General features: G+C 40.5%; 1 protein-coding gene across 1 annotated transcript in view; it reads left to right on the plus strand.

The window, feature by feature from the left end:
• The window catches only part of dtnbb (dystrobrevin, beta b), a 37,899-nt gene that overhangs the window by 8,033 nt on the left and 13,508 nt on the right, over window positions 1–16,358 (plus strand). The window contains exons 6-11 of the mRNA XM_030718156.1: window positions 1,059–1,144; window positions 1,424–1,578; window positions 1,673–1,778; window positions 2,625–2,791; window positions 6,516–6,640; window positions 13,569–13,643. Coding sequence (XP_030574016.1) covers window positions 1,059–1,144; window positions 1,424–1,578; window positions 1,673–1,778; window positions 2,625–2,791; window positions 6,516–6,640; window positions 13,569–13,643 — 714 coding nt within the window. The remainder of the gene's footprint in view (window positions 1–1,058; window positions 1,145–1,423; window positions 1,579–1,672; window positions 1,779–2,624; window positions 2,792–6,515; window positions 6,641–13,568; window positions 13,644–16,358) is intronic.

Genomic DNA, 16,358 nt, shown 5'->3' on the forward strand with positions numbered 1-16,358 from the left:
AAAATATTGAATCTCCCAAAATACTGGGCCTAAAGATATTGCAATCAGCTGTAAAAATACTCATATTCTTCATGTCTATATGTAGAATGCTATTTTGGCAGCAGAAGTGTTTTAGGGCACAGAAATCCTGGCAATAAGCTTTTACCGGTCGAGAAAGTCCCTGTCAGCTGGTAACCCTGGAGATGTTTTACTGTACATCCCTTCTCTTACTATGTGCTCAGTCCTCAAGGATCCAGACACAGTGCATCCCGGATCAGAGAGGTTTATTATTGACCGTAAAGCGCTCTCTCATTATTGTACCTTGTGTACTCAAATTGATTGGCCGCTTGCCCTCTCCATTCATGGATCCATTCAATTGGTTTACTTTTATCTGTAAGGCCATTCTGGTCCAACTCTGTTGTTATTCATGCCACCGTATCGCTGTGGAACTTTGTGGAAATGACTGGCTGCAATCACAGGAAGCAGTTTCCCTATCTGTCCCTTAGGTCCAAACTGAATTAGGCAGGAGAGCTTTCATCTACTCTGTTACCTCTGCTCGGAAGCAGGAGCTAAATGAATCTCAAATGAAACAAGCTGGTCTTGCTTGGCAAGTTAAAACGATTTATAAGAAGAGTAGCAACCTAAGAAAGCAGCCTAATAATCGTTTGTACATTCATGATCATCTGTAATATAATGTTTTGTTAAGGATTCTTGACATTTTGTAACATCAACAGTGCAGTGATATGTTTCGATTTTATTTTTAGTCATAGGAATTGTTGAATATTATGTTTGTCTGGAGGTTTCCTTCTTAAATCATGAATTTTCAGGTTAAATGAAAAAAAATAATCTAATGGTCATAATCTTATACTATTTTATACTTATACTATTTTTTATATAGTGAATATGAGTAGACATAGTTTTAGTTCAAGAAACTGTGATCATACCAGAAAAAGTAAGACTATAGGAGCAGAATTCATAAGCTAATGTATATTTTATTAACTATGAATGCAACATCTTATTTTTTGGATTGTTATTTTTATTTCATGGTATTTAGTGTACTGAAAATTTTCCACTTGCAGTGAAAGCCACGGGAAGCTGACAGTTTTCTCAATGAAAGCCATGCTGGCAACAATGTGTGGAGGAAAGATTGTGGACAAACTACGCTGTAAGTACAATTTTGACTGCTTTATTTTAAAAATGTCTTCAAATTTAGAAATAATTGCCTTTTTTAAAAGCTGATGTCCTGAAGTCTGCATGTAGTTGCTCGAATTTAACACAGTGGGGCGCTGTTGGAACGTATGTGCAATATTCATTAACTTTAAATGCGGTAACTTTATGCTGAGTCTGTGTACCTAGGATCAATAGTTTCCATTCACATAAATGTCAAGTGTCGGTTTGCACCCTGTTTTTGCTCACAAGTAAAATCTGACATTTGCTTTCCCAGATATTTTCTCACAGATCTCCGACTCAAGTGGCGTCATGGTGTTTGCAAAGTTTGATCAGTTCCTTCGGGAGGTCCTGAAGCTCCCCACAGCCGTGTTCGAGGGCCCATCATTCGGCTACACGGAGCACTCTGTGCGGACGTGCTTCCCTCAGCAGGTACGGAGAGAATACAAAATCTCCCATTTTGTCCTTTACTCTTCAGTACTTCACACTTCTTGTTCAATGCATGCATGTCTGTGTTTGTATCTAGAAGAAGATCATGCTGAACACATTTTTGGATGTGTTGATGGCAGATCCTCCCCCGCAGTGTCTTGTGTGGCTGCCGCTCATGCACCGACTTGCTAATGTTGAAAATGGTAAGTTTTCCCAGTCCAAATCTGAAGGATACTGAGATGAGATCCTTAAGAAAAGAATAATAATTCTCTGTTTTCAGTGCAGTAGTATTTATTTTAACCCTGTTATTTAAAATGAATAAATCAAAAATGCATTCAGTGCTGTACAAAAATCTTGAGCCACCCCTCATTTCTTTGCTTATTTCTTTATTTTGCTTACAAGTAGTGAGACTAACTTATACATTTTAAAAAATGGTCTTGAGCACTAGTTCTCCAGGCTTTCTGAAGGCCATGAGCAGCTTTTCTTTGGACATTGGCTGTGTCCTCATACCTGACCATTTTCAGAGGTCAATGTTTTTTTGTTTGCTAAGGCGCTCAACACTGACCTACAAATCATTGAAGGGTAAAAAAAAAGGCACTTAACTCAAGGGAAGAAGCAGTGTTGTGTCTACACATAACAGACAACTCAGCTAAGAACCAGTTTTAAATTGTATCTTTAGGCACTTTGTTACGAGCAGCCTGTTGGAAAAACACATAACTTGTTCCAGACTCATTCAATATATTCAGACTTTACTCCCATATATTCAAGTTTCACTCCATATATATCATTTTAATTGTCCTTTAACTGTAAAGCGGCATTTAATTTGTCAAATGAGTGCAATTGAGTAAAAAGGAGCAATATTTCCATCTAATCTGTAGTGGGGTTAGAGTATAAAATAACATAAAATGGATATATGTAAAGTCCAAATATCTGAATCTTTTAATTATGTCACACAAACCAAGTACAGAGGTTTTTGCTAGTAGCCCTGAGAGTAGAGATGTCACTGCTCTGACAGGAAAGTGCCTTTGTTTTTGTGTTTATCCACTCAGTCTTCCATCCGGTGGAATGTTCTTATTGCCGGAGCGAGAGCATGATGGGTTTCCGGTACCGGTGCCAACAGTGCCATGGCTACCAGCTCTGTCAAAGCTGCTTCTGGCGTGGCCATGCTAATGGTCCCCATAGCAACCAGCACCAGATGAAGGAGCACTCATCTTGGGTAAGGAAAAGGCTCCGGTTATTTCTCAGTGTTACATTATGCTGTTCCCTTTTCCAAACAATTCAAAAGTCAATATCTCTTGAGTCTCCTCTTGACTGATTTTATGACCTAGCAGCCGTGTCCCTACATTTCTCATCCTTTCAGACAAATCCAACGGGGATTGGATTTTATGGAGTTTTATTCATTTTGGCAAATAAAAATTGTATTGATTGAATTTGCTGTGTTGCTGCATTCCCCCAAAGCTCAATCATTATGTTATAAATTGAAACATGGGAAGTCATAGGCGCTGGATCCCAAATCCATTTCCCTTCCCACTCGGATTTTGCACGGAGAAGAATGACTGCTCTTGTAGCCCGAGGACTGGAATGACATGCTGGAGAAATACAAAAACACTTTCTCTGGTATCAGAAATTTCTAACTTAGGGTAGGTGCACACATCTGCCCTGGATGTTGTCCTGCTTTTCTGATAAATTTGCATCATTTGTATGTCTGTGAAGCACATCAATGAAATTATTTGCTGCATGCTGTTTGGTTTGCTCTTGGCATTTGGACGCTTTTTCTGCTCACTTCTATGTCGATTACCTGGCAGCATTGCCAGCTATGTTCATTCCTGAGACAAGAAAAAAAATGGCTACTTGTCCAATTTTCAATTGCTTTGTAGCTCTCTATCTGCCTCCAAGTGCAGTGTATATATTTTTCTTCTTTTATTTCTGTGTTAAATTACTAGTGTGAAATGCATGCACTGTACAGGCAAGGGCATGCATTTTTATTCCTGCACCACATCTCACTGCAAGGACAGCAAATTCATTGTGCCAACAGATTTGTACCAAAGAGCAGGAGCAGTGTTTACTACAGCTCCGCACATCACCCCGATTTTCAAGAACACGGGTGATGTGCGGAGCTGTAGTAGCTCCAGAGGGATAAATCTGATCAGTCATATTATGAAGATATGGGAAAGAACTTGAACTTTATCATTTTTTTTATGCACAGCATAAAAACAAAATAGCATTTGAGCTTGCTCTAGGCAATCTAAACATTTAAATCAACATATAAATGCCATAATAAATATTAATAGAATAAATTTGGGTCATGTAAAACATAATTAAGAGGCAGTGTAGAATAAAATGCAGAATAACATCTTGAGCTTAATAAAAAGCATTTCACATCCAGCAATTAGTCACATGTTCTGGTTTAGCAGTCTGATTGCAGTGGGAAAGAAGTTATCTGGCAGTCTTGTGGTCCTGGAGTGAATGCTTCTGTACCTTCTCTCTGACTGCAGGTGAGAGAACAGGATGGGAGGGCTCATTTATGATGCGGTGACCTCTGCTAATGCAGCACTGGTTGCAGACATCACACAGAAATGGAAGCAAGGCACCAATAATCCTTTCTGCTGTTTTCACGGTCCTGTTCAGTTTTATGTCTTTCCTCAGACTTTCTGTTTATAACGCAGCGAGTGACGTGGGATGTAATTATGCTCTTCAGTGGTTCCTCTGCAAAAGACTGTCAGTGCTGGAGTGGGATGTATGCTGTCTTCAGGTTACAGAGGATGTGGAGACACTGTTGTACTTTTTTTAACGATGGCTGTCTTGTTGTCTCTAGAAGTCAAACTGTCATTCAATTACACTCCCAAAAACCTGCACTTTACCCTCTTTACTACAGATCCGCTGATGTTCAGTGGTGGGAGATAACTGGATGCAGTCCTACTGAAGTCCATGATCATTTCCTTTAGTTTTGTCTGTGTTCAGAGAGGTCAGAATGCCAGCCGCTCCAGCTCAATTCTGTATGCTTTCCCATCCCGATTGCTGATGGGGCTGTAACTGTGGTTTCATCAGCAAACTTCATTATATGGTTGGCATTAAATTGTGCAGAACAGTCATGCATCAGTAATGTGAACAGTAGTGGGATCAATACACAGCCCCGTGGCGATCCTGTGCTCACTGTAGTGGGCTTTGAGGCAGTGGTACCAATTCTCTCTGACAGTGGTCCAGTTGCAAGTGTTCATGCCTAGCAATTGCAGCTTCTCCACCAGCTGCGGTGGCAGGATTGTATGGAATGCCAAGCTGAAATCAATTAGAATAGCTTAGCTGTTTTTCTCTTCCAGGTGAGGTGGAGCAGTGTGGATGTAACATCCACTGTTGATTGTTTTGCTCTATATTGTAGGGGATCAAATTAAGTAGGGAGGCATGACTTGAGATGTTGCATAACAAGTCATTCAAAGCATTTCATGGCTGTTGGAGTCAGTGCAACCAGGTGATATTCATTCAGACAAGTTTCTTGGGCACTGGTATTATGAGACTGGTGGGTACTCTGGCTTGACTGAGTGAGGTTAAATATGTCTGAAAAAAACTCCTTTATTTGTTCTGCACAGTTTTTCAGTACACAGGTTGGTACATTGCTTGGTCCAGCAGCTTTTCAAGGGTTAATTCTGGAAAAGACCCTCCTGACACTGTCAGCACACAGCTGAAGTACTTTGTCAGTGGGGAAAGCCTGTGTAATCCCCTGTTGCCTGTGTAATCCCCTGTTGTTGGTGGCCTCAAACCAGGGGTAAAACATGTTGAGGTTATCTGGTAGTTGGGGTCTGTAAGGCCTGATGGTACAGTGGGCTTACAGCCTTTTACTGTCTGAAAGCCTTGCCACAAGCGTTGCATGTCCTTGTTGACCGTAAAATGACTAGACATTTTTTCCCGTACAGTCTCTTAGCCATCCTAATGCCTCTTTTTAAGTTGCTCTTTGCCATGCTATAGGCTGAGATGTCACCGGATGGAAAGGCAACATCTGATCCTCACTAGTGAATGGACCTCACTTGTCAGCTGTGGCTTGTCACTAGCAAGTGTCTTGACAATTTTGATAACAGTCACATCATCTATGCATTTCTTCACAAATTCAGTGACACTGTCTGTGTACTCCTGGAGGTCTACACGAGTCCCCTAATGTAGCTACATCCCTAAAAGTGCTCCACTGTGTGTACTCAAAAGGGATGGAATAGCCTTCCGAGGCCGCACTCTGACATCATTCCAAGCTGGAGGCTATTGCTTCAGTCTGGAACTGCAAGCAGGTGTCAGCATGATAGTCAGGTAATCAGAGATACCAGTGAAATAGTTGGCGAAGGTAGTCAATGAACATTTCTTTCAGCGGAGCTTTCACCAACATGTTTAAATATTTAAAAAGATAATTAAAAAGGAAGAATAGCTGGCACTTTCAGTCCCCTTTTAAGTAGTCTGCTCACCAAAAAAACTGTGTGTGTGTGTGTGTGTGTGTGTGTGTGTGTGTGTGTGTGTGTGTACATCCAATCCAATCTGTAGAAAGACACACCTAAAACAGATATAGCAATAAAAGGTTAGACATATACCACATATAATTCAGAATCTCCTAAAGAGAGAAATATGAGCATTTCAAATCTTCCTAATCTATTGTTCAAGGTAGCCAAACTTAAGTGTATTTTTTTATATTGTTAATGCACAAGTTTTGAAGCCTCATCCCTTATTTCCCCTGAACGAAGCCTTGTTGTCAAGTTGCATTGCATTTTTCAAGCCACGTGGATTACAGCATCCACTGAAACTGCTCGATAGAAAACTTTACTGAGTATGCACAAACTACACAGTAAACAAAGTCTTGACCTAGTTATGTAAATGACTTCTGACAGCTTAAAACTGTTTCCACTACTTCAGCTGTCGATGGAACTGGAAAGGTAACTCGTGCTCTGTTTGTCCTGCCCAACTCACAGAAGTCTCCAGCTAAAAAGCTGAGCCACGCCATCAGTAAATCTCTAGGCTGTGTCCCCATCGGAGAGCCGCCGCATCCCGTGTTCCCCGAGCAGGCCGAGAGACCGCAGGAGCTCACCCATACTGTGTAAGTACTCTTCCCAATGCATTTGTTCCTGCTCTCTCGATTAATATTGAGGGAACCCCAGCTGATTTGTTGATTAATAGCACAGCAAGACTCAGTATGCTCATGATCTATAGTCTGCTACCATCATGTAACTGCCTCCATTTTGCTGTCACCACATGACTGATAGCGTGCCATCTCGCTAAGACATCTCGCCCCTGATTATTTGCTACCGTGGAAATGCTGATATACTACATAGATTCAGCCACTGCTGCCGTTAAGCGCAGTCATCCTCATCAGTCTGTTGGCAATGAAACATGGACGATGGTATAAATTGCAGATTCTAGGCTTTGAGGCTTCTGGAAGTCATTATAGGAAATGCATTATATTCTGCTGGTGTCCTAAACCCTGAAGATTCATTTACATTTCAGCTGAAAAATAGTAGTGTTTCCATAATCAATTCCACCACCGAGATACATCCACATAGTCCATAAAACTAAGGTCACCATCATTGTCGCTCTGAAACTCTGATGCTTTTTGGTCTCCACCAAGATGACATCTAATCATGTTTCAGGTATAAAAGCAGTGATCCGTGCTTGTTCTCGTTCACGGCATTAACGCGATCACAGGAAAATCTCTCAACTTTCTTATTGGAGCTTTCAGCATTTCCCATAGCACATTTCACAACAAAGTCCTGCTTCATATTCCAGTCACGACCATAAATCTAAGCTGTCTGTATATCCTTTTGCTGCTGGCAAGTGTCAGTGAGTAATTGATCGTGAGCTGCATCACAGGGGAGAAAGTAGCTTGGTGAATACCAAGAAAATTGACACAACGTAAATACATTCTCATGATTTCCTGTTGCATCGCGTAAAACTATCATCTCCAAATCAGTTTTTCTATCCGGGCTCTGCCCAGTGGCAGGAAGGTTTTTCTGCATTGTGCCCAAACTTATGCATTTAAGATGAAGTTTACATTTGCATAAATTTACAATTCATCACAACATGGAGACTCAACTGTCGACCCGGATGTTTTCCTCCCACTGAGAGATGAGGCGATTGGATTAGCCCGCACACTATAGGCTGCGTAGCATGAAATTACTTCACTCAAGTAGATTAATATTGATAAAAATAAAATTTGTGGTTAAAACTGTTTTGAATTATGCCCAGGGGAAGCAGCAATCCGTGTCATTTCTCTGTTTTTGTTTTTTTTTGATGATGTTGATTATTTCAGATGATGGAGGCACTGAGAATATTGAGTTCTGTCATAGAGAAACCAGCTGGGGCTTTTGTTTGTTTGGGATTTTATAACCCTAAAGCCTTCTGTTCGAATTCCTGAGTATTTTCTAATGGAAAATGAGATTTACATTGAGAAAGAGGGCATTTAATAAATAATCCTGAATATAATATTGTTTGGAGGAAGTTGTACTTTAATTATTTTATTTATTTGTTATTTTATTCGTTTACTTGTTACCAAGTATTTTTAGATTGTTGCACTTTAATAAAATGATATTTGGGATTCCTCTATAATGGAAGTCTTTGGTTTGAAATTCCAGGAACCTATCGTTATGATCTCCTTTAAGAATTTTATACACAAAGTGCATTCTCATGCTCTTGCAGATGGCATTTTAAGGTTGGTGACACTCTGCATGCGTGTTCACTGACTTTTAGGATAATGGATGTGACTGTTGACCCCTTTTACTTGTTTTTATGTCTTTTGGTCTCTATTGTTATGTCTGAGAGGGTATTTACCAAAAGTTCCTGCATTTTATGATGGAAAAAAAAAACATCTATTTTTGGTCCCAGAAATGTTTTTATGTTTTGATTTGTGTGGTGATGAAGTAGCGCCTCTCATCAACCGTACAATGAAAAGAAGCTTTTAAACCTGACAACCCTTCAAAATATGTATTCATCAGTGACTGCCATTCTCAATTTTGGTACATATGAAATGCTTCCAATTTTAGCTGTGCAGGTCTTCATACACATTTGCAAATCAGCATGTAGAGGAAAATACAGACACAGGGTAAAGTAACAGACTTTTTTTTTTTAGTAGTCTGGAATATTACCATCAATATCAGCAGATTAGTCAGGAGAAAAGTATTAACATGGCTCTATCTAACTGTAACAAAATCCAGCACCTCATTATCATGTTACAGTATGTTATGCACTCACTGGACACTTATTAGGTGCATCCTGCTAGTAGCAGGTTGGACCCATTTTTGCCTTTTGAACTGCCTTAATTCTTTTTGATTTGATTCAACAAGGTGCTGGAAGCTTTCCTCAGAGATTTTGGTCCATATTGACATGATAGCATCACACAGTTGCTCCAGATTTGTTGAATGTGAATCTCCTGTTCCACGACATCCCAAAAGTGCTCAGCTGGATTGAGATCTGGTTACTGTGGAGACCATTTAAGTACACTGAATTCATGTTCAAGAAAGCAGTCTAAGGTGATTTGAGTTTTGTAACATGGTGCAGTATCCTGCTTGGAAGCAGCCAGAAGCAGAAGATGGGTACACTATGGTCATAAAGGGATGGTCAGCAACAATACTGTTTTGTATTGTTAAGTAGGCTGTGGTACTTAAATGATGCACAGTTAGTACCAAGGGGCTCAAGGTGTGCCAAGAAATGTCCTTCACACCATTACACCACCATCAGCCTGAACATTGATACAAGGCAGGATGGATCCATGCGTTCATGTTGTTTACACTCCAAACGCTGCAGCTGAAATCAAGACTTATCAGACCAGGCAACATTTTTCCAGTCTTCTAATGCCTGATTTTGGTGAGGCCATGTGAATTGTAGCCTCAGTTTCCTGTTCTTAGCCAGCCTGTTTGGCACCAACATTTTCAAAGTCACTTAAATCATGTTTGAATTCATGTTTATTTATACATTGCCAAATCACAACAACAGTTGCATCAAGGCGCTTTATACTGTAAGGTAAAGATCCTACACTATTCAGGAGAAAACCCCAACAATCAAGTGACCCCCTATGATCAACCACTTCGTGACAGTGGGAAACAAAAACTCCCTTTCAACACAAACAAACCTCCTCGGGGAGGGCAGCCATCTTTCACAACTGGTTAGGATTTGAAGGGAAAGAGAGGGAAAAAAGGAGAGCACAGGGAGACAGGACAAAACAGGGAGAGAAACAAAAATATGATGACATGTTGCAGTGGTATATAAACACACGGGGAGTGAAAAGAGGTGAGTGGAAAAGAAGTGCTCGGAGTGTAAAAATATCAGTTAGTGGCTATGAATAGAGTAACACTTCAGCAACGTTTCTTCCCGTAATTATGAAGATGCTGCTTTAAAACCTAGCTTAGCATCAATACCAGAAAAGGGGGCGCTAACTAGCCTGGCTCCAAACAACAGCTACACTTTGTTATATGATGTTTGTTGTTTGGCTGAGACAAAGACAAAATTAAACTGAACTATAACATTAAATCCAACATCAAATTGTTAATCTTATGCTCTCCTTGTGGCCGTGAGCCATTGATTCTGGCACTAATGGAATAATTCCTATTTTTTAATGGGCAGTTTAATAAAAACACAGCAATTATCTGCATACCATTCCAAGTTCCCTGCTGGCTACAGAAATGGATCCCTCAGATAATTAGTCACAGGAAAACTGCCAGACTTCTAGTTTTATTCTACACTGACTTCATTTTATTGGTGATGCATAAGAGTGAGAGAAGTGCAGTGTTGGAATACTAAAACTCGTTCAGCTGCTTGCCAATCCTGATGAATGTTATTTGTGAAGAGATGGTATTTCATATGGTAAAAGCAGGGGGCATCCATCAGCGTGATCTCTTAGGTGTGTGTGTGTGTGTGTGTGTGTGTGTGTCGGTGATGGCTGACGGAGCTTCTGTGAGTGACTAATAATGGCAGAATCAGGCTAGAGCGTCAAGTTTGATCAAAACGCCCAAATCGAACGGACATGAGTCTCCCAGTTGTCCAAACTCTCATATCATCTTCAGACAAAGTGCAGCTATTCTGAAACTATTCTGAAATATTTACTGGCATCTGAAAGCAAAGACTAACAGTGAGCTGAGCTGTGAATTTCCTCTCTCCACTCAAACTGTCAGCGAGATTCTTGGGGATTTGTGTTTTTAGAGAGGAGTTATAGGTTTGGGATGCACTGTCTGTCTCAGAAACTTTAAATCTAGGATGCAGCTTCTTACCTTCAGACTTAGCACCGCTTCTGCCAAAAGACTTTAAGCACCAAAACAGACTAAGAGTCAAAAATAGGCATCTTACCATACTTTGCATTTAATGTGGAATACACACTGTAGCATCATATTCTCTCTTCCGATGTTTAATATAGTAACCAATTTTCCACTCTCTATATAATCCCTAGAAATCCATTAACATCATAACATAAAATGCTTTCCTCTGTTTTATGCCTCTTCTTTATTTATATATATATATATATATATATATATATATATATATATATATATATATATATATATATATTCTCCAGGTCAATAAAAATTCCATCAATGTCATTAAAATGTTGAGAACAGGGACATAATTCACTTCACTGAGAGCGTGATCCATTGGGTTTTTATGGCCGAGGTACTGACAGCCTCGCGGGAAGCACAGCAGGAGAGGATGCTTCGCGCTTGCTTATTATTTTTAGCAGACTGAGGACGATTGAAGGCAGCCGTGCCTCCGTCGTTTTCATAAATAAGGTGAATGAGTGTGCATGAGGTGCCACCAGACTTAATTATCCCTGTACCCCCTCCAATGCCAAGTACAAGTAGCACATGGTACATTGTCATTCACTGCACGCAGGTAACACGAGGCTTAGCGCATTGCAGACTTTGATCTCTTAGTGCCTAAATGTTGTGTCAATTCACTGCTGGTTGACCTCTGAGGTGCCGCCCGAATGTCTGGGCTGTGTGTCCTTAATCAGCATTTAGTGAGTCAGTGAACCACAGCGCTGCAGACGCTGATGTGAACGAGTCAGTCAGCCCGTTAGAGTTAATTTTAACATTTAGAGGAAAATGAAATACTGCTTTACATCAAAGGAAGCTCTTTTTATTGCACCCTGCTGTTCCACAGGAGTTATATTGGTATGCTCAGAAAGGACTGATGATTATTTATAGAAGGCTTTCTGTGAAGAGCTTTGACTTATGTAACTGACTGAAGGTAAGGGGAAGAGTTAAGATATGTAAATGCAATTATAGTGGAGACCGTAAAGAGGCCCAGTTCATTGTGCACTTCTCTGTTGAGGGGATGATAAAAGATTTGTGCTTTTTCTTTTTTTTTTTCTTTTAGAGGTTGTGATGGAGGTATTTTGAGCAAAAGGCATTTCCCCATAATTTCCTCAGTGTTAGAGAGAGGTGAAAAGACAGAGTCAGAGCAGAGAGCTTCAGAGAGGAGAGCGAGCGCATGTGAGACACAGAGAGAGGGAGAGAGAAAATCTACGTCGTCACAAAGTCATGTGACCACTGAGTTTCCTTGGAGACAACAGCAGTGTAATAGTGAGATGCTCGCCTGCTCAGTTGAGGGCAGATTAGGCATCTGGCAACAGCAGCAGCAGTTGGATGTATTTTGCCAGCCAGACAGGTGCTTTCTCTCCTCATAGAGGTAAGTGTGGCGCCCCCGCTTCCTGTCCTCAGTCTGGAGCTCACCTTCAGGGTGGATTCTTGTAATGTGATTAAAAAGAGAGGTAAACATTTTTCACATGGACTGGGATTTTCGCCGGAGTGTTTGTGAGGGAGACTGGAACGCAGCATGTGCCTGTTTAAGTAGTGACACTTTTGTTTTCCTGTTTATCTTATTGCATGACACAGAAATTAGCAGTGATGTGTTTGTTGCAAATGGGCTCAGAAACAAATCCTTGGACTTGCATTCTTTTGACCCCGTTAGGGTAATCTTGAGGGACATAAATGTCTGAATGAATAAATAATCGCAGTGTGTCTTCAAAAAAAGAACACGCATGACCCCCTTGAGCATCCACGTTAATGCTGGGAATACGTATTTAGAAATAATGCTTCATTATTTTAGTATATTTTGCGCTGATTTCTATTTTTGTTTTTAGTAGCTCAGTAATATACAGAACTGGCTGTGCTGTTGATGCACTTTGTGGCAACAAAAAAATGTGGCTCTTAGTGGCTCAACATTTTTGCACAATGAAAATATAAATAGTTTGGTTTGGCCAAAAAAAAAAAAAAAAAATGCTGATTGGACAAATAGGCTTAATAGGACACAGCGCTCTACACTGCACCGCCTTTTATGTGATAATGAGTGTTTTAAATAAAATGGTTACAATAGAATCAAAGCTGATACCTACACAGAGATACTATGTACAGATTGAGGGGATGCATCTGCAGAGACATGGAAATCAAATGCTTTCTTCTGCTGTTTTCTGTGCCGGATGTGAAGCTGAGAGGACCTGAGATGTGCAGAGTGATATTTCGGTGCGTTAATGAGACCCTGTGGTCCGGGGGTTTGGACTCCGATGAGTTTGCCACTGATTCAGCCGCCAGATGGACCCCATTGCTTTGTTTACTCTCACAAATTACCTCCCACAATGTCACCTTTGCTAGTTTTTCACAGACTTCCAGTTTAATTAGATTTCTTGTCTGCTGCTGTTGCTCTTGCTCATGTTAATTAGGTTTAAGCTAATAGCCTAAAAACATCTAAATCGCTGTTCCCGGAAAAGTCAATTATTTCGCAGCAATTTTAAGTTAACTGGGGTACAGCATGTTGCTTTTTTTTTTTTGGTTTGTTTTTTTGTTTTTTTGTGCAACACATTCAGTGGTTTATAATGATCCCCTGCCTCCCTCCTCACCCTCTTGGTACAGTTGGATTAAATTGAAGCCAGGATCGCTGATTCATGATTATTAATAAAATGCAAATGCCCTCTCCTCCATTCCCTGGTGACAAGCACCACAGGCCTGTGCAGCACAGCATTAAAGACCTCTAATCTTGTCTTTTAGTCAGCCAAAACCAGTGGCCAACAACATGAACGACACAATGCTCATGTCCTCTGGGGCACCTACTCCCACTAAAAGGTAAGCAACCCTCAGGCCTGATGTCATTTTTAAGGTGCTATTCATGTAGCAGCTTTAAAGATGACCAGATGTCACTTGCAGTTACACATGCTGAATGTCAGTTCTTCTAATCACAGGATTCACAGTTGATGTCAGATTCTCTCTCATCAGTGGAAATAACATGACTAGTCAGTAAATCATACTACAGATGTTATTTGTTCTCTCACACTTGACACACATTCTTTTTTGGTATCCGAGCAGCATTGCCTTGTGCGTATTTTTAGAGGAGAATTTGTTCCGCTGTCGTGAAGAATATGTGAGCACTCCTACTTAAAGGGCTGATTTGACAAATAGATTATGATAGAACTGGAGCCTTATCATGTAAGCAGATAGCAGGCGAGGGCCCCGTGAAAGCAGACTAATTGTCCTCTCATTTCTGCCCCTCTCAGTTAAAGGCCACCTCAATTATTATTTACTCACAGTGGTAATGAACCATTGTGGTTATGAATTCAATAATGGAGAGCACTCTGAGGGAGCTGTAATGTATCTGCACTCTTTCCCGCAGGTCTGTGCTGGCTAAATTTTCTTTTTGTGTACACTATCTCTTCATCAAATCTTTCCAGCAATTTGTGTTTGCGAGACAGGGACTTTCCACAGCACATTAGCAGAGAAGCTACAGTCTGCAGTCTGGTGCACAGAATGAATAGAAGCGTGCATATGAGCCTTATTTAACATGGGGTGTTTGATTGAACTCTAAAGAATTTATTTAAGAATTCAGTATGCAATTTAATGAAGTCTTGTGGATGCTTTTTAGATACTTGTTCTCCTCCAGGCTGAGTTATCATACAGTACTATGCCAAGGGCCCTGGCAGATGAAGGGCAGCTTGTGCACTGCAAAAGGGTCCAGCAATGTGCAACAAGACTGAGCTGTACACTGTGTATTTTTAATCATTAAATCCTCCAACTGTAAAGAGACATGTTAATATAAGCCTGTTTATCTGTTTTAAAGATTATTCACTCCACCTGGTAGCAAAGTATAATCATTTAACTTTGCTAAAAGCAAGGTAGCAGTCAATACCAGATTCATTTTTTTTGCAAGATCAACATTTTGTGCAGTGCAGTCTTGTCTCCGGGGCCTGACAGTATCAAGATTACAGTTGGTTTGAGGGAAGCCGACAAAACAGGGTCACCCGAGGCTGTAAGCAATACCTTGCATCCAGACTCGTGGAGGTCAGTGGAAAACATTGTGTCTTGCAGGATGTGCAGGTGGAAGGCGATGCTCTCCTGAGATTTGCTTCACATTGAAGAAACCCGATAACCTTTGTCTTGACATTTTGCTCTGTGAGTCATAGCTGCTATGGGAAGGTGTCATGCACTGAGGATGCTGTTGCCTTGGAGGGGTCATAACAACCACAAAGCTGCCATTTTTAGGGCAGGAATTGTGCATTAAGCCACTGTGGCACTACCAAAATAGGTTGTGTTGAGTGGCTGTGAGGACCAGTGGATTGGCAGGTCATAGCTGGTTCATACGATCCTCTTATTCGGTTTTTAAATATTAATTTATTTGATAATTACCCGGCACTAGCCTTGCCTGCTTTCTTACAAAAGATCCGCGAGTCAAAGATGTGACTGTTGAATAATTCAAATCTCCTCGTGGATCTGCTTCAGTTCAAGAGCCTCAAACTGTAAAGCAGCATCAGTACAGTATTTGTTTGTTGACTTTCAGATTTTTTTTTTATTACAGGAAAAAAAAAAACACAAACAGAACAATAAGATGTCAGAAGAAACTGAATCCGCTATGAAAAAACAGTGCGTGTTGTGCTCCTAGCCTCCACAACAGTCTGTCTCTCTGATACTGTCTGCTCTGCTGACATGGCATCTGTTCTCTTCCACATCGCTCACACAACAATATCTCACCATAAGCAAATAAGCAGCACCCCTCAATTTAGGACTTATTAGCCATATAGCAGCGTGGTGGAAGAGGAGAACTTTAAAAAAAAAAAAAAAACAGAAGAAGAAAATGCTGTCTCAGACTTAAAGAGGATTAACTCAGAGTGAACTCACTACTGATCAGATGTCAATGTGAAAACACTACTGACAAATTAGCAGTCATTACATGTGAATTATGACTTGCAATTGCTTGCATAGCATTAAAGTGGAGAATAGTTTTCATCAAGCAGTCATAATGGTAATATTCTGGCTTAGATTGGCCTTTGGGTTCTTATCTGAGAATTTACTGAGTAATTTAAACAAAATGTTCAGTACAGTTAGGTTCATAAGTGTTTAGACAATGACACAATCCTTGTAATTTTACCTCTGTATACCACCACAGTGGACTTTGAGTCAAACAGTTTTTTACATATGTGATGGAAGTGCAGACTTCTTGAAGTCTGGAACCCAGAGATGTCACCAAATGCTGCATTCTCTCTCTTGAGATGCTCTGCTAGCCCTTTACTGCAGCCACCTTCAGTTGCTGCTTGTTTGCGGGTCTCTCTGCCTTCAGTTTTGTATTTAATAACTAAAAAGCATGCTCTGTTGGGTTGAGATAAGTTGACTGACTCTTGGGCTGCTTTTGCACTATGCTTTGGGTCATTATCAGTTTGCACTGAGAAGAGCTGTCCCGTCAGTTTTTCAGCATTTGGCTGAATCTGAGCAGAGAGTATATCCCACGTCACAATTCAACCTGCTACTTCTGTCAGCATTCATCAATAAACACTAGTAACCTGGTTTTTTGGG

This window comes from Archocentrus centrarchus, chromosome 22 (assembly GCF_007364275.1).
Source record: "Archocentrus centrarchus isolate MPI-CPG fArcCen1 chromosome 22, fArcCen1, whole genome shotgun sequence".
Taxonomy (NCBI): domain Eukaryota; kingdom Metazoa; phylum Chordata; class Actinopteri; order Cichliformes; family Cichlidae; genus Archocentrus; species Archocentrus centrarchus.